Source organism: Zonotrichia leucophrys, chromosome 2, assembly GCF_028769735.1.
Source record: "Zonotrichia leucophrys gambelii isolate GWCS_2022_RI chromosome 2, RI_Zleu_2.0, whole genome shotgun sequence".
In the NCBI taxonomy this organism is placed as follows: domain Eukaryota; kingdom Metazoa; phylum Chordata; class Aves; order Passeriformes; family Passerellidae; genus Zonotrichia; species Zonotrichia leucophrys.
Window position 1 is genome coordinate 8246040 of NC_088171.1, and position 22117 is coordinate 8268156.

Here is a 22117-nt window from a genome sequence, read left to right on the forward strand (position 1 = left end):
TGAGCAGGTTTGTGAAAGTATTTTTGTAGTTTAATCTGGCTGATTCTGGCTGTCATAATACAAGCTGTATTAAACTGATCATTAACTTGATCCAATGTAATGTGTTTTGTGCTTTTGATCTTGCTTGCTGCTGCAAATATGTCCTTCATTCAGAAATGGCCTCACATATAAGGTGGCTGCACTTGCTGGCTCCAGTTTTATTACATTTGCCAGACTGATGCACTCAGGCCATTTAGTATCACTTTATCACAGATAACAACAGCACAACTAACTACAAAACCACAAAACGCCTTAAATTTTACATATTAGAAACTACTTAAAATTCACTTTTAACCAGGGGGTCTTCTTCAAGCTGAGAAGAAAATGTAAAATGTACAATTTCGTTACCCTGCATTAAACTTCTATTTTGCCTTTAGAGTTTTACTAGCTAAATCAGCATGCCAAAATCCTCTTCGCTTTCTCTTCTTGATTTTTTTTTTTCATGGAACTTAAAAATGGGTAATATTTCCATGATTTTTCCATTCTGTGGTTTTACTGCTGGGACAATATTGTTTCTGTTCCGGCCTGTGAGCACTACTTTGTATCTGTTCTTAAACAGATCTCATGCATGAAATGATGATGTTCCTGTGCTTTCTCAGGCTCTCAAGTTATTAGGGCTAAATACTGTCAGGTTTGCTAAATGTTTAGGTGAATGAGCTGCTGTACTGTCAGACCTGAATGTACAAGAAGTAATAATCCATACTAAAAAGAAAAATATATCAGCATTTAAAATAAAGAAAAAGAGTACTGGCATTTTAAAAGGAGATGTATTTTCAGGCCTCTTTTTCTCTGTACTGAGTTTTGCACTTTGTGTTAATGAAGTCTGTCTTTCCCCTTTCTTCAGGAAGGCCAGAAATTGATTTTTTCCTCTTTTATAATGGAATTTGGGCTTCTCACATGCCTCACTGTGTGAAGACTTTAAAGAAATCTCCTCACACGAGTCTTCCCTGAAGATTTAGTTGTACCTAATGGCAACCTCTCCAAACATACTTGTCTGCACTATCCCTTATCATAAATACTTCCCCTCCTTGCAGATGAATTTTAGTCCTGAGTAAGGGATCAATAGCTGAAGGGAATCCTGGAAAAATGAGGCTGGTGCTGTTCCTTAGTGTTTGCTATTCCTATCATTAGCGTTTGCTGTGCCTCGCATCATCCCAGCACTGATGGAGTTTCCAAAGTGGGGAAAGCAATTATTGCCAGTTTGCTTTGTAAATGTTGAAAGGCATCTGCTGTTCCTCTGGGTGCCTGGAGAAATGGAAATTGATGCTGATAATAAACATAATTATAAAGAAGGTTGCTGCAAAGTCTCCTGGTCTGTAAGGGAAAAGTGACATTTTAAGGGCTGTGGTATGGATATAATGAGAATAGACATTGGCTTTTAAACCATTATACGGAGGCAGGGGTGGATGTTTGATAAAGTCTCACTCATTATGAGACACTACATTGCAAAAAGTTTGTGTTGTATCAGTCCATGATGGCACAAGATTGGAAATTCTTTATTCCTGTGTCTCGTTTGCAAACCTCTGGATCTGGGTTTTCATTGGGGTTGGTTGGTTTATTTAATGCAGAAAGGAAAGGTGTCAGACCTTCCCTTTGAAGACTCTCCTAACTCCAGTAAGGTTCAAGCCTGGCCTGTGCAGACTATCATCACGGACCTGCTGGGTTGCAAAAGACAAAGGAAAATGAATGTCTGGGTTTGGTGCAAAGGCTCTGGCTTGATGCACCTGCACAATCTAATCTTGAAAACAGCAGTGTCAAAGAGGAACAGGATAAGAACACATTCCATAACATTTGTGCTACCTGATAGTTTATGTGCCAGATATTTAGGCTGAGGTCACAAAATACCAGCTTTTAAATTAGAGACAGCTTGGTGCAAACACCAGTGATAAAAGAGTAAAGCTGAAAATAATATTAAATAATTACTGTAAAATAAAAGCACTATTTTGAAGTTGTAATTGACTTTGATGTGTCAGAATTATGTTATTGGTAGAAGTTCATGGCTCATCCAATGTTATAATTGCAGAATCAATGTTTTCATTTAATGTTCTCTGGATCGTTGTTGTCATCTGTGGTGCTTAATTGAATAAAAATCAAGATTCACTTGGAATAGATGCAGATACAAAGTACTAAATTTCTCAGAGGATGAATGTTTTCACTTTGTTTAACCCAAAGCATTAGTTTATTTGCAAATATAATTGATACTGGCTTGAAGAGCATTCCTGGAGTACATTAAGCAGGACAGCCATAACAACAGTATTAGATTTATGGCAGATGAGTGTAAATAGTGCAGTATTAACTGTAATGGATTCTGGGCTATAAATACACCACCACATCCCACTGGGCAGGATCAGGAGTCTTATTCATGAATGACCCTTTAGATGTGCATTGTGTGAAAGGAAATAAGCCCTGGACTTTGAATTGTAGCAAAAAGTTGCACATTTTGGTAATTCTGAGTTGCAGGGTAAATACCAGGTCTCAGCCCCCGGCAAGGTTGTGGTCTTGGTGTCCAAGCCCAGCACTGAAAGTGGAAACAGAACGCTGAGTTTGGTGCAGGTTCCATCAAATCTCACCTGCCAATGAGCTTCACCTGTGCAGGGAACTGCACATTTTAAATCCTTGCTCAACCCAAACTGAGGTGTAACATCCCAAAAGCTTCTGAATGGGAGCCATTCACTCTTTGTGCAGGAAAGGTACAGAGGTGCAATGCTGCACACATAGAAAGAATCTTCTACGGGGTGCCTCAGAAGTGAGGGCTGGAAAAGGAAATATCTGTGTGGAGAGAGAAAATCACTGATAGTAAAAACAGTCTCTTCAGGAGCAGGCAGCAGAGTGCTGTGGAAGGGGAGGCAAAATATTCTTGTTGGGAATGGAAGGTATTTTCTGCGGGGTCTGTTGTTCTGTTGAAAACTCCTCTTGCCCAAAGCACAGGGAGCCCTCAGCAGTGCAGCTCCTTGGTGCTGTTGTGATACAAATACTGTATAAAAAGAAAAATTCTAAATTTTCATTTAGAAAATTTTCATTACAATGATCTTATATGGTGGCTGTATTGATTGCATACAACCACACCACAGGACTATTCTATGAAGAAATGCTTTTTTGGGGTTTGACTTCAGCACACAAAAAATGGATGTTCATTTTAACTGTTGGAATTGCAGTTTCTCTGACTGTATAAGGAGGCTTCAAAATTGATGTGCCTTGCACTTACAGCCACTCTGAGCCACTTCACAGAGGCAGAGTAACATCAAGGAGCTTCAGTGCCTGGGAGAAGATGTGCAGGATTTTGCCAGGGTGGAAGCTCTGTCAGACTTCTTTGCAATCAATTATCTCTGATTATAGAAATTTAAACCTCATTTACAGTGCAAAATCTGATGAATGTGCTTAAGTTTCTGTATCCCCAGAAAAGGATTAATCCCAACCAAATTAACTACCCCTTTTCCTCATGGGAGGAGAGTCAAAGTGAAGAGATGTTCTGGTATCATATTCCACAATTCAGTGAGAGCTCTACTCTTTCAGCAAAGGCCTACCTGCATCACAAGGGCTTATTCTACCATCTGTGTTTTGCATGAACTTCTCTTAACAAACCATATTGTTATTGGGGAGGAAATTAAATCTTTAGAACAGGTTTCTCTGAGGCAGCTGTCTGAATCCTCTGTGTTGCTGGAGAATGTGTCTGTATCAAGGAATGTGAGACTGCAGAGTTTATTTAACAGTGAGATAGAAAAAGGGTTCATTTTATTTCAATTCATGCCATCCTAATGGACTACTTGATAAGAAAATATTAAAATGTAGTGCTGGATGGACTGTAAGTGAATATTTATTTGCCTTCTACCACTACCACAAAGCTGAACCAACAATCTGAGCCTGGCACTCAATGGTTAAGATGAACTGTTTAATCAGGTCTGTGGCATCCTGCTGTCAATATTATCTGAAGTGAAATCAGTCGAAAGAAAATGCCAATTGAAAGCATCCTTGCAAGACTGTATCTGCTATTTTTGTAACTTTTAATCACATGCAGCCTGTCTGTGGCATCTATGAAGAGGGGAAAAGGTTGGAAATAGATTTATCTATTTTGGAAAGCTTGTCTCTTCATTTCTGGACATAATTAAAAGCCTGATCTGTTGCTTAGAGTTTTCCCATGTACTTTGAGTTTTCTTTGACTGCTGGAAGGGGTGAAGTGATCAGTGCAGGTACTTCTGAAGAATGATGTCTGTTAAAGCTTTGTACAGCAGTTTCCCTTTCATGCTGAGCTCAGATACCTTGCCCATCAATCTCTTCATTTTCTGCTCATATTAATCCTCTCACAGTAGCTACTGCTTGTTCTGGTGTCACCAAAATGCAACTCAGGGTGAGAATTAGTTAACTTGGTGCTCTGGATTGCTCCATAAGGCAGATAGAAATTTTATTTATTTATTTATTTATTTATTTATTTATTTATTTATTTATTTATTTATTTATTTATTTATTTATTTATTTTAATGCTGGCCAACTTCTATTTCTATTATTTCAGGCTCTTGCAAATTAAGCCTCTAAACATCCCATCCTGCAGTCACTTCCCACACCAGTCGAAGTCTTGATCTACAGAGATGAACAATAGAAATGAAAAGACTGCTGATTCCATGAATAAATATAAGCCCTAAGCTGCCTTATTATCCCTGGAAAATATGTCCAAAAAGATGTCTTTGGGTAATATTTGCAATAAAGGGCTGATAGTGTTCTCAGGACTGATGAAATCTGCCCCTTCTTGTTTCAAAAATTCTGATTTGCTCAAGAGAATGCAGTGATGGGTGATGCAACTTTTTTCTAGCATAAGTTCATGCATGAATGTGAAACTTTGTGAGTTTTCCAAAGATACTCCACAGGTAGAGCTGGGCACTGACCCAGGGTTTTTCAGGGCACAATATTTACAGCAAAGCCTGATCTGAGCACATGGCATTGGTCTCCTGCTGCCCACCCTGCTGGGTGGGTTCTAAGCGCTCCTGCATCTCCTCTTGTAACCAGGGCAGGATCACAGCAAGCTGGGACAGGAGTGGGCTCAGTTTCTGTCTCTTTGTGGGCTGATTTTTATGTGTGCACACATGATGGGGATATTTCATACGTGCCGTTACATGAAATTTGAGAGGTATGTAAATGAGACATGCATTAATTATCTGTGACAAGAAAATGGCTCACTCTGGTTTGCTCTCTCACACTCTAGCTCACATTTCATACTTGTGTGATTTCCTAAGGGTTTTATGTTCAGGGTGAAAAGTCTACATTCCTGCATAGCTTTGTGTAACCTTGTTATGGAACTTTCTGTTAGTGTCAAAATATCTCAACTTCCCTTCTTTGTGCTATTTTCTAAGCTAAATGAAATCACAGAGGTTTTTTTGTGCAAGAATTCAGAGGCTCCCAGCTGTAGGCTACTTTGAAATGTTTGTATCATTATTTCTACTGTTCTGTCTTCAGAATATGGTAAAATCAAAAGGTCAGAGATACCAAATCAAACAATAATGTTGGGAAAACTGTGTTGGAGACAAACTTACTAGTGAGTGTTATAGAAAGGACACAGTTCTTGTTTTGGGTTGAGTGTGGGAAATTATGATTAAATACATCAGGGTGTCATGGACATATTTTATGAAAAATCCTTTTGCTAGGATCTTTTCTTCTGAGAGGCCTCAAAAACAAAATGTGAACAATGATTATCTGCTGCTGTGGAATGTGGCAGGTGCATTTTTGATTGGTCTCATGTTGAATGTTTTTAATTAATGGCCAATCACAGTCCAGTTTTCTCAGATTCTCTGGTCAGTCACAAGATTTTATCATTCCATTCCTTTCTTCGCTAGCCTTCTGATGAAATCCTTTCTTCTATTCTTTTATTATAGTTTTAATATATAATTTTCTTTGAATATAATATCTATCATAAAATAACAAATCAGCCTTATGAAACATGGAGTCAAGGTTCTCATCTCTTCCCATGTCGGGACTGCCTGCAAATTCAACATTTGGTGACCCTGAGTGAGGAACAATTCAATATCAGAGTACCTGTGCAATGTTTTGGGGAGGCTGTATCATATTTTATTCATATTCATAAATAAATGTGAAGCTCTGTAAACTGGGTTGGAGCAATCTCAAATCCTGAGTCCCAGTGAGTTAAACAGAGGTCCCCCAGTGAGTGTAACTCAGCACTCCTGGCACTCTTCAGCAACACTCAGACATCCAGAGCCATTCCATGTGCCTCTGCCTGGCTGTCAGACCCCAAAGGAACAAATCCCTCTGAAGGGAAGGCACAGGGAGTAAGAGATAGACACTTGGCAAGAGACCTTTTTATGTTTCCTGTATATTTTGGACATCCCATCTCTGCTGCTGCTGCTCTTGTGCACTGACAGTCACAGCCTTTACAAGACTCACCCCTGTTTCCTGTAGGGACAAGGCTGAGGCACTCTTTGTCATTTCAAGTGGCAATGTGAGGGTTTCAGCCCCTCTGCCTGCAGGAGATCAGGGGCTGTGATTCTGCCCCTGCTCCAGCCCCACCTGAGTGCCCAAGGTGGCATTGCTGAATACCTGCTAAGTCTCTGTAATTAACGAACATTATCAAGGCTAAATAAAGGATGTCTTTTCCCCTTTTGCTGTGCCCAGACCCCTGCTGTTCTCCTCTAAGATATACAGCATATATAGAGGTTATGCATCTTTTCTCCATTAATTTTCTTGTGCTACAGCTAGATCTAATAAATACATGAGAACAGGACTTCACTACCACACTACTTGAATTATTTATTCTATTTAGGTTTCTATTTGGGCAGTTATGTACTGCGTGTGTTTGTACATCCTGCTGTAAGGTTTCCATTTTCCTTACTGTGTCATCTGGCTACAAGTGAGCTGGGAATCCGGTTTGGTGCAGTATCCTCAGAGCTGAAGAGTACCTCTCTGAGGCAGTTAAAACAGTGACACAGTACTAGCATGCTTGTGAAAATGAAAGCTCTTGAAGGTGGTAGAAATGGCACGTCAAAAGTGATGGTCAGTTTTTTTAAAAATTGAAGCAAGGCATTGTTCTGGTTTCTGTTTGCTTCATCACAACAGAAGCAACTCTTGAGGTTACAGTAGTAACAAGCCAATTCTGTTCACCTCCTTTATCTATTTTAGTAAACACACACTTGTACCTCTGTGTTGGGGTTCTGAGTAGACCTTTCCAATTGGCCCATTTTCCATAAATTGCATCTCCCCAGAGGGCTTTCAATGTACCAGTAACAGTTTTGTGTGTCCTCTGGGATAAGTACATGTAGTATGCAAGACCTGCCGTCCAGAAAGGTGAATGCAGGGTGGGTACTGAGGCACACAGGGGGAAACTGAGTGAGGTGACATGAATCTGTGCATTACTTCTTTTATCTGCTCAGTGGAGTTTTGCCCAAGTGTTGTTTTCTGCCTCTTCCTTCCACTTTCACACTTGAGAACAGAGATCTGAAAACATTGTGGGTTTGCCTTCTCCAAAAATAAAGACATGAAGCAGACAGGAAGGGCTTTGGGTCCCTTTGTGCCTCTTTTAGAGAAGACAAGTGTTGGCAGTGTTTTTATTGTTCAGATTCTTGAGGAGGTTATTTTAGGTTGGAGGAAAAGCTTATCTACCAGAGAGCTAGCAGGAATGCAGCAACATATGCTTACCACAACAGATTTAATACCAAGAAGTCTAGAAACACTTGATAAAAACCACACCAGCTTACAAATCCTCACAGTCCCCGCCAGAAACTGAGGGCAGTGGTCACCACAACCCATCCAGCTCCTGTGAGCCTGTTGGGGAGGCACTGAACACCAGAGAAACCACCAGGGCAGGTGGCAGAGATGACATCTTTGCACCTCTTGGTGTTGTTTGGGAATGGTTGAGAGAAGTTATGAGGTCAGCATGGTGTTCAGTGGGTCACCACTCCTCAGGGCCCAGTGGTCACAGCCTCTGCTGCAGGTGATGGAAGTCCTGAGGAGGTCCTCTCCAAATGGCCAAAGGTGGGCTCAGCCTGCCCAGCATGCAGGATCCACATTTTTATGTTCAGAAACTGAGGTTGTTTGGTCTTTATGCCTCCATCACTTGTGAGACTTCAGAGATTGTCTTGGTACAACTTTCATGTATGAGACATCTTTAGGATGAATATGTGTTTTACCCATCCATTTAACAGTGTCATTATTTTGTGTGACGGTGTTCACAAGAGTCCGAGGATGAGGGAAGAGATGAAGATCTGACTCCATGTTTCAGAAGGCTTGATTTATTATTTTATGATATATATTATATTAAAAATATACTAAAAGAATAGAAGAAAGCATTTCATCAGAAGGCTAGCTAAGAATAGAAGAAGAAAAAGGCTTGTGGCTTGGACAGTCTGAGCCAGCTGGACTGTCATTGGCCATTAATTAGAAACAACCACATAAGACCAATCACAGATGCATCTGTTGCATTCCACAGCAGCAGATAACCATTGTTTACATTTTGTTTCTGAGGCCTCTCAGCTTCTCAGGAGGAAAAATCCTAAGGAAAGGATTTTTCATAAAATATCTGTGTGACAATTTTCTATAGCCTCACTATTAAAAGTGTGTGGTTCATGCTGTGAGTTCAAGTATTTTTTGATTTTTTTTTATTTTGTTAAAGCTGATATAAAAGTAAATGAAAAATAACAACCATTGTGATGAAAAGTGTACTTCATAAAACAAATGCTTAAAAAGCCACTTGCTCCAGCTGCAGCTTTTATGTACAAGGATCTCTCAGGCAATGTATGTGCTTACATAAGAAGTCTTTCACAACATTTACATTTAAACCAGTCATCATCTTATATGCAGATCATTTATTCATCCTATAAATCACTTTGGAGCTAAAAATGAAGATGAGGCTTCCTCTTTTCCAAGCAGTAGGCTGCTAAACAGCCTAATGTGTTTGCAGCTGTTGTGAACATGGGGATTCTCTGCTTGATTCTCAGTGATTTGGGAGGTAGTTTCTCATCCCTGGTGATGTCTTACATTTTCTCACCTGGATATTTCAGTTCCAAAATATGTGTTATGGAAGGGAAGGGAAGGGAAGGGAAGGGAAGGGAAGGGAAGGGAAGGGAAGGGAAGGGAAGGGAAGGGAAGGGAAGGGAAGGGAAGGGAAGGGAAGGGAAGGGAAGGGAAGGGAAGGGAAGGAGGGAAGGGAAGGGAAGGGAAGGGAAGGGAAGGAAGGGAAGGGAAGGGAAGGGAAGGGAAGGGAAGGGAAGGGAAGGGAAGGGAAGGGAAGGGGAAAGGAAAAAGAGCTGAGAAATAAATTCTTCCATTCCTAAAACAACAATTAAAAAGAATGCATACTGAGTCAATAAGGAAGGAATTCAGACGCTACCTAGAAATAACCAGGAGCTATGGGGGGAAAATGTCAGTGAATATTGATCCCTAAGAGCACAGGGAGCAGGAGCACTGAGCCAGACTGTGAGGAAGCAAACTTTGCAAAAGCAATTTGGAGACCATTCACAGCTGGCACTGAAGCTGGGGCCTCAGAAGTCTCTCTCACACGGATAAACAAGTGAGAAAGAGGCATCTGTTGCATTGCAGCTGCCAAGGTTACACCAGCAGGAGCAGGCAGAGGGGCAGAGAAAAGCCAGCAGCAGGGTCTGCATTCCTTGCAGGGATAACAGAGTCAAACAATTGTAGCACTGCTCATCCCCTGCCTTTGAGACTGGGATGATGTATTAAAATATATACACCGACTCAAAAAATAACCCCACAGTGGATTCAAAGTAATGTTTTTGAACAGTAACTACTTCAATAGAAAAGTCTGACTGTCACACTTGATCTTTAGGGTAGGCAAACCAAAGTGGGTGCGGAATCCTGAAGTGAGAAGAGCACAAGTACCTGCCTGCTGTGTTCCCCAGAGACACACTCCAATCCAGGCAGGAAAGTGCTATGCAAAACAGCTCTAGCTGTGCATGAAAGAGCAGACTCCTTCACAGCTTGCATGCCCTGTGTTGTCTTATTTGTTTACCATGAACTGTGGGGTTCTGGAACTCGGAGCGGCAGCGAGAAAAGGGAAGCAGCAGAATACAGTGCTTCAAATCAACTTATTATAATAATTTTAAACCACTTTTTCCTGCTCAAGATTAAAAAAATATTTAAAAAAAAACCAACTTAGTGAGGCTTTGGTAATGGACAAATGGTAACAACACCACAGGACTTTTATGCAGACACACAAGTTGTTCTTGCAATTCCCATTGTCCCTGTGTCCCCTGCTGCCACACACCTGCTGTCTCAGATAGCAGGAGTTCTCATACTTGTGGGAACATTTTGAAGTGTATCCCCTGTAGGAACAGATATTCATGCAAATGACTAATTAATGGCATTGACTGAATAAACTGGATTTGATCTGCTAAATGAAAATAGCACACCAGATTGCTTTCTTAATGATTTTGGTCATGCTTTCTTAATGGCTTTGGTCATGTGTAATGGAAATGTGATGTATTTTTAACTGTAACTGTATTCATAATCTGTTACTGCCTCTAGTCCTTTCACAGAACCTCTGAAATCAGGAAAATTATCCATCTGAGTGGATCCCCAAGACAGAGAGGTCCTCTGAAAGTTCCTCTGGACACAGAGAGCCTCCCATGACTGACCCTTGGTAGAACCAACACGTTGGAGACAACCAGAGAGGGGCAACAGTAGCAGGGCTGATGCAAGATAAAGCTATTTAGTGCATCTCCTTAAAGGCCAAACATTTTCCTTTCTTTTATTATCAAATTAGTTTTGGGATGTCCATTGACAAACAGAGAAATCTTGCCAAAGCTAGGGATTAACTTGGAACAAGACTTAAAGTGATTTTTTGGTCTTCTAATAGGAACTATTATGACAAGCAGTGCTGGGGATGGTGTGTAGGCAATAGAGATGCTCTGCAGCCTTTGTGGGAGTGGGGCTGGTGTCAGCTGATCTCCCACTAAGTGTTTCCAATTCCAAATTCCAACTGGGGACGTTGCTGTGCAATAATGTGATATTAGTGTTGTCACATTCTTGGAGAGGGGCAGGGCACAAACTGTGCTTTCTGAACAAAACAAAATTAAATTCTCCCTCTCCAAAGCTCATTCAGATGAGTGCAGAACAGAAATCTCCAGAATGAACAGCCAGGATGTCTGCCTGCTTCTGAAGCATCTAAAGCACAAACTCCTGTAAAAAGAGCTTCTAACCATTCAGCCCTCATGGGTTTAAAGCTTTCTGTTCTTTTGTATCTTCTGTATGAGGAGCCCTTGACCTCCAGAGGGATCTGCAGAGGAGGCGCAGCCCCCTGTGACCCACTGCATCTGAGCCATGCAGGTACAAGAGAGGGGCTGTGCCATTGCTTTGTGTGTGGATGAGATGTTGGCACTGGGACTGAGGAGGGGGAAGTGGTCACCAGCATACCCTGGCATGTCTTAGGACTATGGACATCTTGATTTTTATGGACTCTTCCCTCTTGTTCCTCTTGGAATTTCTCTATAAAAATTGGAATGGTGGTGGAATAGGGCACCAAAGGTATTTTATCAGTCAAAGGTACTTTTATAAGTGGAGATTTACCTTTTCTGGAGTATGCTGCTGGGCTTAGAAGAGCATTGTTCAGGCTTTGTGTCCCCACCCTGCTGCCTCCACACCTTGGACAGCAGCACCAACACACACTGAGCACTGCTCCCCTTCCATCCTGTGGGCCAGTATTGTTCCACTTGCATCCTGTGGGCCAGTTTTGACCAACCTTTCCTTGACTGAATGCTAAAATCCATGGCTGCAACATTTTAAAAGGTTTATCTCACCTTTCTCATAGTGGAGGCCTGTGCTGGCAGCCTGTTTCGCTTCCTGAGCTGTCTTTAAAATATCTGCTACCTATAAAACTGTGCTAAAAACCTGTAGCCCTTACACCTTTTCCTTTGAGTGGAAACATACCTCTGAGTCAATTTTTCTCTTGCCATGTGCTTTCCTGGGCATTGTGTCCTTCCTGAACCCAGAGCAAATCAGCTAAACCAGTGGGAGCTCTCAGCAAGTATGAAGCCCAGAGGGGCTGGTAGTACAAAACCACATTGAGTGATGTGTTCTGCTGGAGGCAGCACATTACTGCACCCCAAATATTAATGGTACTAAAGGCTTAGAACCCCCCGAAATTTCAGATATGTACCTCTCCATGGGACCTGGTCATTATCTGGAGAAAGGAGTACATTAACAGATTGATCAAATGTATGGTTAATCAAGTAGAATTAATTTCTACCCCCTTTGCCTACTGGCTTCAACTTCCTTGCTGTGGCAATAAAAGGGGAATAAATAACCCAGTGTGGTACAGCTAAAGCCCCAGGTTTCAATGGAGCAGTAGGATTGTGCATCCAATAACTGTACGTGCTGCTGCTGCTGCTTATCCCTGCTCTAGTCTGTGCTCCCTGGAACAGATGTGTGCAGCTGCAGGGCTCACTGTGAGCTCGGGCTGCTGGTGGCTCTGGCCTCTGTAACTCACAGGGAGCAGGAATGCTCTGCAGACTCCTGAGAGCCCATTGCTGCTTCCCATACAGGAGCTGCTCGGTATCCAGACACCTCCGCTGCCAGGGAAGGCCAGAATCAAGGATGGCCTTGCACCCTGATCTGCTAAAAAATGTTTGGGAGCAGTAACAAACTGCTCCTTTTGCTATCACGTGTTGCTGTAATGCTTCATCATAAAAAAAGATTGTGTGCTTTAGCTCCTAGGAGTTCACAAGTCTTTGTGGTGATGACAGTTTGAGCTTTTGTTCCACCTTATCCTCCAGAGCCACTGGAACATTAATTCCTCTTTGCAGTGTTCAAGGTTTTCAACAATCTTAGAGCAGGAAGAAGCTTTGTGGTGACTTTGTGAACTCCAAGGAGAATTTTAAGAATGATCCCAGGCCACAATCTTGTTCCTGCCAGTCTCAGGAGAGTGAAGCACTTTCCTTCTAACAGAAAATGCTCCAGGACCTGTGTGACTAATTTGTTACAAGGTAATTAAAAATTATCTGTATTACTGCAGTGCTGCATGATTTTGTTGAAGCAAGCACTCTGGGTGAAGATGAGTGGAGAAGCTGGAACATCTCCTTTCACCTGTTGCTGGTTCCTCTCCTGATGGGAGGGAGCTGGCTCTGTCCTGCTGCCAAGCCTGGGGATGGCATTCATGTGATTGTAGCTGGCATTTTGAACATGCATCTTGGTTAATGGGGAGAGCTGTCTGTGCTCAGAGTGGGCTTCTGAGCTGTCCCAGTGGCGGCACAGTGCAGACCACATGGATTGATGGAGGATGGTCATGACAGAGATGCAGTTTGTGTGGGCAGGGAGTGAGTCTGTAGACTGACACCTTCCCATGGCATGGGCAGGGAGTGGAGACAAACATGTTTCAGGTGTGGGTGGTAGAGGTTGGACAGCCTGTTGTACATTTGACCCTGGCAGGGACGAACAACCTGCTCCCTGTGTCCTGGTGATCAGCTAGGATGCTGTGGGGAGGGATGGATGGGAAGGATGCACTCCCAGGGTCCTTGTCTGCCAGTGGCTCCTGCCATGCCCCAAATGTGGCTGTTTGGGATGCATCCTTCTGCCTGCTGCCTTTGGCAGGGGCAGATTCTTGTCCTTTGATAGGGCTGTGCTAATCCTTCATTAGTGATGACTCAGCCAAGCAATGCCATTGGTACCCTAATGCTGCTCAGAGATCAGGAGGGAAAGCTCACCCAGCTGCTGTGTGAGGAGATCATTCTCTGCCTGTGACTAATAATCACTTCTGGATGCCAGTGGCCACTGCTGCTCCTCCAGTGTCTCCCCAGGAGGTGTTTGGCAACCTCAGAACCCTTTTGATGGAGGCAGGAGGGTGACAGAGAGCTTGAGGACGTCACTGCCCCTGATGCCACATCCTCAGGCAGCGAGCAGCTGGTGGCCACCTGAGGGATGGGACAGCCTGCCCTGGTCAGGGGTGACAAGGGGTGACAGCCGGGCAAGGAGATCAAGGATTTCAGAAACACTGGGGTGGCTGTGCCAGAACAGCAGCCTCCTAATGCACCCCTGTAATGAGGCTCAGCCACACGCATTTGCATTGCTAACTGCTGGACTAATTAGCACAATTAACTTCTTCTGTGTCCAACAACAAGCTTAGTGGGAAAAAAATCTACATTGTGAGGGAGGGTGGCCATTTCCAGAACAACAGTTAAAACTGTGTCTTAAATTGTTAACAGTGAAAGAATAGAATCTGCAGGGGGAGGGCATGCAGTGCAATTAAGTTTAGGGATTGCTAGTGTAGGGGGGTCAGGGACAGAGTGACTGGCCCATGTTTTAAAAAGGGATCTGTTTTGTAGAAATTTCCAGCATGAACAGTGAAGGAGTAAAATAAAACAACCAACTAAATAACAAAAATCCCACAACCAAAAAAAAACCCCAAAACCAACACACCGATTCCAAATACAGTTTTTTGTTTCATTTGAATTCCTCTCAGAAAGAAAAAGAGCAGAAGTGTGGAGTAAAGCAAGCCTTCATTACCACTCACAACAGGTAGAAAAGTAGACCAAGCCAATTGGAAAATTCAAACTGATTCACTTATATAAAACCTTGAAAACAATTTTGTTCTGATGGCTGGGGAAAAATGTATGAGCAACAACCTCACAGTAAACATTTAGAAAATACTGTGACTTAAACTATGGGGACTAAAGGGATGGAATTGCAATGTAAGCTAGGACTCTGTCAGAGTATAATTCAGCAAGAAATCAACACAGGCTGTTAGATTTGAATGCAAATTATTGTTTCTTGTTAGAGAGGTGCTATTCACTTATTTTTTAAATGAGCTGTTGCCTGGGTTGTGGCACCTGGGAAAAGGCAAGGTTGTCCAGTTTACTACCAGCACAATTCTGTGTTGCAGATCTTTTATGCCATGGCTCCTATAAACTCCTGTGGATGTAATGGTGAAAATGCAGAAACAGTTAGGGAGTCTGAGTGGTGCCTTGTAGATATCTTTAGGGAAACTTGGGTTGGTGTTGGTCTGTTTCTGAAACAAGGATCAAAATTATCCCAGGTGTAAGGAGACATTGACTGCAGTGGTGTTGGTGAATGTGACCTTGTGTAATATATCCATGCTGTAAAATTGGGTATCAAACGAGGCATAATCACTTCCCTGTCAGATAAACACTGTGATGTTCCCTTTCCTTAGAGATCCCAGCACCACGTGAGTGAGGGAACATTTATCTTTACACAGCACCACAGCCCTGAGCTCAGCTCTGGGCTCCATCCTGGCTGTGCTGGGTAGGAGGTGAAGATGGGAGAGGCAGCAAAAGTGGCATTTTCGTGTCACCAGGTGTTGGGGTGAGTGAGGGCTCCATCAGTCCCGCGCAAACACCGAACTGCTCTGCTCTGAGTTTTGTCGGCCCATGCCAGGGCTCCTTCCCGGAGCGTGGCTCTGGCTCTGTGCCCCGTGCTCGGCGCAGCCCGTGTTACCCCGTGCTGGCAGCCAGGTGGGTGAGCGGGCTCGGGAGCCTCCTTTGCCAGCTCCGATGTGCCGGAGAGATCTCTGCTATGGCAGAGAGGCTGCAGGGAGCGAGCTGCAGCAGGCAACGTGTGCCCGTGTGTCACCCTGCAACGTGACCTACATGGCAGACGCCACAGCACGGTGGCCCCCGGCACATCGAGGACACGGAGGGGGCTGGGGGAGGCTGGGGGCCACCTTTCACTCTTCGGCAGTGTAAAGGCTCACTGGAGCTCACTGAGGACGCTCCCCGGAGCGTCGGTCCCATCTCTGGGTACCCTGGCAGAGCGCTGCATTCTCGGGAGCCGCGCTGGCAAGGCATCCTCGGGAGCCGCGCTGGCAAGGTACCCAGAGATGGTTGCCTTGGCACGGCTCTGCTGGGCAGCGCTGCCCTTGGCACAGCCCTTCTTCAGAGTCGGGCACTGACGGAGCCTCTGCAAGTTGCGAGAAGACGGGAGCGCGCCTGCCAGAAACTCCTCGGGTGCGCGGCCCCGCGGGCATGCGGGATGGGGGATGCGGGACGGGGCAGCGGCCCCCGGGGGATACAGGATGGGGCAGCGGCTCCGCAGGGATGAAGGATGAGGCAGCGGCCCCAGGGATGCGGACGCAGGCCGCGGGGATGAAGGAGGAGTGACCGCGGGGGTACAGATGGGGCGCGGCCGCAGGGATGAAGGATGAGGCAGCGGCCCCCAGGGGATGCGGGACCGGGCAGGGGCCCCGCGGGGATGAAGGATGAGGCAGTGACCCCGCGGGGGATGCGGGACGGGGGATGCAGGACAGGGGATGAAAGATGGGGCAGAGGCCCCCGGGGAATGAAGGATGGGGGATGCAGGACGGGGCAGCGGTCCCTGGGGGATGAAGGACGGGGGATGAAAGATGGGCAGCGGCCCCGCAGGGATGAGGGACGGGGCAGCGGCCTCCGGGGGATGAAGGACGGGCCAGTGGCCCCGCTGTCGCCGCTCCGGGAGGGGGATGGAGCAGGGCCGGCCGTGCACAGCCCGGCGATGGCACCGCCAGCCCCGGTGCATGCGCAAGGCGCGGGCGGCCGCCGTGGAGGTGGGGAGGGAGCGAGGACCACATCGCTGCCTCCGGCTCCGAGCTGCCAGTTGCTGGTTGCCAAGCAGTTATCATTGTTTCTGTGACGATTGCAGAGGCTGTTGCTAATTGAAGAAGCCCCCACAGCATCCTTCTCTCTGCTCCTGCTTCTGCTTTTATTTTAGAGGCTCAAGGGGGAAGACAGCCAGACTAGTGCTTTTTTACATTGCATTTTTATTTATTTCTTTTTGTGGGGGTGGGAAATTTCTCAGCTGGTGATTAAGTGATGGACTAGTTACTCATCCGTATCCCTTTAGTCTTTGTGTGTGTGTGTGTGTGTGCGTGTATGTCTGAACACACAGACAAGCTTAAACACACACACACACAGAGTAAAATCCTGTTTGCCACTGCAGTGGGCACAAATAGGTGAGCATGACTACAGCCAAGGAGCAAAATGCATCAGGGAAACAAGCCCAACAGCAAGACCAGGTAAATGCTTATTTTCCTCAATTTCAAACAGATACAGATTTGCAATGTGTAGCTTTGTGTTTCTCGTATGATTGTTATGATTTTTTTAAAAAAAATCTTTTGGTGTGTGTTCTTAAAATTGTCAACTGAGTCACCAGGCAGTGGCAGGAGGGAAGTGCTGTGTAGCTGGGTTCAAGGTCTGCTTTCTCGGTGTATGTGAAGACTTGGGGGGAAAGCTGAAATTGTGCTGATTTTAACAGCCTGCACCTCTTGCTGAAGGGAATAGAGGTTTGTTCTGTAACTTGTTCCTTAAATGTGTGCTGGGAGGGGGACTATGTTGGGATGGAGGCCCTTTCTCCCTGGAAGAAGGGGGCAAGGGTATTTAAAAGCCCTTCTGCAGATGGATATAAAATTGTAAAAGTCGTGTGCAGCTTCTGACTTTGTCATGCACTTTCAGTGAATTTTTCTTGCCTGGCATTGTCTTGGAGGGGCACTTCAGGGTACAGCGTGTGCCCAGGCTATGCACAAGCAAGAGGGATGGCAGGGGGGCAAAAAGCAGCTGCAAGTAGGCAAAACTCCTACTGGCTTTGGGGCAAATTGCTGTGCTCACAGCATCTCTGAACTCGGTTAATTTATTTCTCTTGGTAGGTGCTTTATGTGTTTCTGAGAGGTAGAAAGTTAAAGATTTCATTTTCTCTGTCAAGCCTGTATTTTGGAGGATATTCCTCTCTGCCTGCACTTACCAGGATGGAATGAAGTCAAAACTTTCCCTGTCTAAAAAGCAGCCGGTGGCAGAAAAAAAAAGGGATTTATCCTCAGCTGTAAAGGATGGGCAGAGTTAGGAAGTGGTGGCATAAGGGAAAGTCTGGCTGCGATCTCGCAGCTCCAGCTGAGGCTGGTGGAGGTTCCTGGGCTCTTGGGGCACTTGGCACATCAACATCTCCCTTCTCCTCATCCCCACCTTCCCCTCCCTGTGCTGGGGCTCCGCGGTGGAGCCCAGACCCTCCAGTCCTGCAATTGTTCCTCATCTCCTTGAGACACTGGAAGTTCTCCACTTTAATCTTTGGTTAGGACAGCACAGGAGGATAATTTAAACAGATCTCTCAGGGCACAAATTAATTCTTAAAATAGTTCTTCCTGGAGTGATAGGCTGAGAGCCTCACGTACTGTTTTTCTTTTTTTTTTCTTTTTGGTACAGTATTTTAGGGAAGGAAAGAGCATGGGAAGACACTAAGCACCACAAATAGCATCATATAATCTGCATTTTCAGGGTGACATTATACCAATGACCAAAACAGGCAGGCTCAATGGTTCAGAGGAAACAAGAGGAAAACCACTTTGATATTTGGGTTTAAGAAACTATGCCTTCATCTAACCCTGAAGGTGTTGGACTTTCCTCCTCTTTTCAATGCTTTTGGAATATATATTTTTGTTCACTGTTTGCTGCAGGTTAAAATGACCTGTGTTTCTACCTGTGTTTCTGGGAGGCAGGGGTTTATAAGTGCCTTTTCTGAACAAAGAGGGCTATGGGGCTGTCCCTTCCTCCTTCTTAAAGCTGTGTAAAAGTGTTGAGTTTTGTAAGTCAAGAAGTATATGCTGCATTTTTCTAAAGCAGGGGTGGTTTTGTTTCAAGTAGTGTTACCAGCCTAATGCCATTTTGCTGTGGGCATGCCATGTCTTTGCTACTTTGCTCTTCCTACATGAAGAACAAAATGCTCAGAATAGGTCTCTAGTATATGCAGAATCTTGATTGAGTATATTCCATAACTGGCTGAATTGCAATTATACCCATATGGTACACTTAAATATTCTGGGAGTACGTGCTCTCTCAGCTCTGCCCTAGTGTGAGCATGAAATAGAAATATCAAGAATATATAAATATCAATCATATTGATGAATATTAATGTCTGAGTCTGTGAGCAACTTTGCTCACTGCCATCATTTCTTTTATTGTTTTCACAATACATTATTAGTAAAATGGCTTGACAGCGGGGGGCTGAATCCAATCTCTGTCTATTGATTTGAGTGCACTTTTATCTTCCAACACCAAAAGCAGATCTAAACCCTTATTTTATCTAAAACTGTTCATAACTGAAAAAAGGCTCTATTCAAATTCTATTTCTAGCTGCAATTCTATTTCCAGGCTTATGCATATCAAGAATTACTGAGCCTTTTTTCCTTGCTTAAAAGCGATCAAGAAACTGAAAAATGTAGCTTGGAGAAGAATTGAAGGCAAAGTGCTGGTCTGGCTGTAGAGGACTGAGTCTCTTTCAGTAGCAGCTGCTGCTGTCGTAAGAGATTCTGTCCATCCCTTTTCTGTGTTCCTTGCTGTGACATTCCCTGGATCCAGAGGCAAGCAAGTGTCACAGTTGGCTTAAATCTGTGCTGTGTCCTACCATACTAACCCAAACAGAAGCTGGCCATTAAAAGACACTGCAGGAACAGGGTGGGGAAAGTTTGAAAATATCTGCAGAAGCTTTGCAGGCATGAATTTAAAAATCTACTTTAGACTCATGTGTCTATATGCAAATGAAGTCATGTTCTGTCTTGAGATTTACAGAAATGATAATAATTAGAAAATGATTGGGATGTGGAGATAAGCAAAGCACCGCTTTAGCTGCTGAAGGCAGGCAATCCCTTTCTTCCTCAGGTAATTAAAAAATGTTTCTATACAATTCCTTTCTGATAAGCAGTGCTGCTCACCTCCATGCCAGTTAAACTGCTCAGAATTCCAGTCATTTATCTCCTTGCTTATCTGTCTCGTGGGTCTGAACTCTTAAGTCTTTTGGACATCACGTACAGAGAACATTCTGTAAGTGATAAGTAATGCTGTCTGTTACTGTCAGGCTGTGATTGCTTGATCAAGATGTGAGCTGGACGTGGTTGTCCCTGTGCTCCTGGCTGCTCCTGGTGCAGCTGTGGTTTCTTGTTCAGAGGGTTGGAGTTGGGCAGAGTGCAGTGCACCAGCTGCTTCCTGCCCAGCCCAGAGCTCAGGAGTGCGTGGCAAAGACACTGATAGACCCAGGATGTGGCTCAAGAGGACTGGAGAATCTTGTTTTCCCCCTCGGGGTTGGTTAGCTGGATGTGTGGATATGCCATTAAAACACATTTCCATTAAAAAAGGGGAAGAAAATAGCAACAGCAGGTCAAGTACTCTGACAATGCTTTAGCTATTTATACAGGCTGGAGATCTCTGTGTTTTAACATAAGCCTGTAAATTTGTTATCTTAGTTTAGCCCAATTCTTGCTACTTTTAATGGCCTTTGGGAATGCAAATAGCTCTGCAGTCATATATAAAGATAAGGAGGCTGATTTTTTAATGAAAATGTGGTAACAGGCGTAATGCTAAAATGAGCCTTTTAAATATTTTAAAAAGTGAGTCAGCATATCAAGTATAACAGGATCACAGATTCTCAAAGAACAATTTTTATAAAACATATTTAAAGGGTTGATTGGTTAATTGGGTATTTGAACACTGAGGATAAGGATTGTTCTCATTTCTTTTGCTGTGTAGAAAAGAACTGTCAAGGGCTTATGGGGAGCAAGATCCTGTTCTGAAATGTCCTCATGTCCTAGACAAGGTTGTTAATGACTGCATGGAATCCATGTAAAAGACCAAAAAATAAGTGAGGAGACAAAATAGCTTGAGGGCTGCCTTATTGAAGTGGGCTCCATGGAGGAGCGGAATCAGATCAATAGAACAGTTCTGCCTATTAGCTGTCATTAAGGTAATCAATTCTGAATTTTAGAGAACAGCTGGAATTCCAAATCAGAGGTGTGGTGTCTTCAAGTGGAAAGAGAACACATTTTACTTGGAAAACCTAGACCAGACTCAGGAATAAAATGATGGAAAGATTAATATTTCATGCTGCTAATGTTCCCCTGCCACTCTACTTCACAGAAATAGCCTGTAGTATCTTGAAGAGTGAATACAGTTGGAGTATCTAATATACTATGCTGAAATGTGCCTCTACTTGTGTAACTTTATCCAAATAAGAAGCTAAGTGTGCACTTCAGCTGCATTATGCAGACAGTCCCCCTGTGTTGTTTTAATTCAGGTAATTCTGGGATTCCTGTGCCAGGGGATGCCAATCCCTGTGTGCCCTGCTGTCTACCTGCAAGGTGGTAAATGTTCTCTGCATTGTGAGCTGAGTCCTGTGCTGTTAATTCACTCCCAGAGTAGATTAAACTAAAAAATATGGGTGTGCTTACATTGGGAAGTGGTTTGTACCCACCCTGTGAGAGATGATACTGAGTTCTCAAACACATAATTTTGATTGGAGAATTATTTCAAACAAATTCCAGGCTGGTGTGCATGTTCTTTAGTAGCTGTTCAGCATCTTCTCTCTAAACATCATCTGAAATGAAGCCAGTTTCTGTACTCTGAGTCTACTATAAAATGTGAGTGAGAGCATGGTAGCTGTGTACAACTGAGAGATTTGGTCAGTAGTGCAGCTCTGAAAGGAACAGAAGGACTAAAAGTCAAACAAATATAACTTCATGTGAGCTATATACCTGTATCCAAAGATATCCTTATATATGTATACTTATTTTTTCCTCTGAGATGTGACTTAAAATCTTTCCAGATCTTCTCTGCTCACTTGGCTGCTGTCCAGAAAATCACTGCCCCTGGGTACCAAATGTCTTGGTTGGTTCTACATGCTTTGCATGAAAGAATGCAACAATCCTGATTCTCTGTGACAGCAGAGCCTCCCTGCAGCACATGAGCAATACAAATTATGTCCAAAGAGTGCAAGATCCCTTCACATTGTAAACAGGCAGTGCTGTACAGTGGTGAATTATAAGTTATGAATTTTATCTTTTTGAAGCAGGGAAGGGACTTTGCCCTTTTATTTGTCAATATATTTCTGTTGTATGCTAGATCACAAAGAGCCACTGCTGAACCCTCTCTCTTTTCTAGCAAGGTTTGAAGTTCCACATTTTAACTGAATGTTTGTAAGCAGATTGAGCTGTGAATTCACAAGAAAGCTCTGATTCACAGAGCCATTATCTGGCACAGTCAGATTCCCCAGAATCCATGCAGAGGAATGGAGCAGCACCATGGAATAGCTCTGAGGTGCCCAGATCCAGCACTGGGCTGAAAGGAGCCTGGCCTGGAGCTGTTGAACAGGTGGGAGGGAGTCTCCT

At 43.9% G+C, this 22117-nt stretch overlaps 1 protein-coding gene across 5 annotated transcripts in view; it reads left to right on the forward strand.

The window, feature by feature from the left end:
• DPP6 (dipeptidyl peptidase like 6) overlaps positions 1-22117 on the forward strand; it is a 571605-nt gene that overhangs the window by 290800 nt on the left and 258688 nt on the right. Inside the window, exon 1 of one of the 5 annotated variants that reach the window (XM_064703885.1) lies at positions 16571-16990. The exons of the other annotated variants lie outside the window; for them this stretch is intronic. Within the exon in view, the coding sequence (XP_064559955.1) occupies positions 16934-16990 (57 nt within the window). The 5' untranslated portion in view covers positions 16571-16933. Of the gene's footprint in view, positions 1-16570; positions 16991-22117 lie in introns of those variants that run through there. 5 annotated transcript variants of the gene reach the window in all.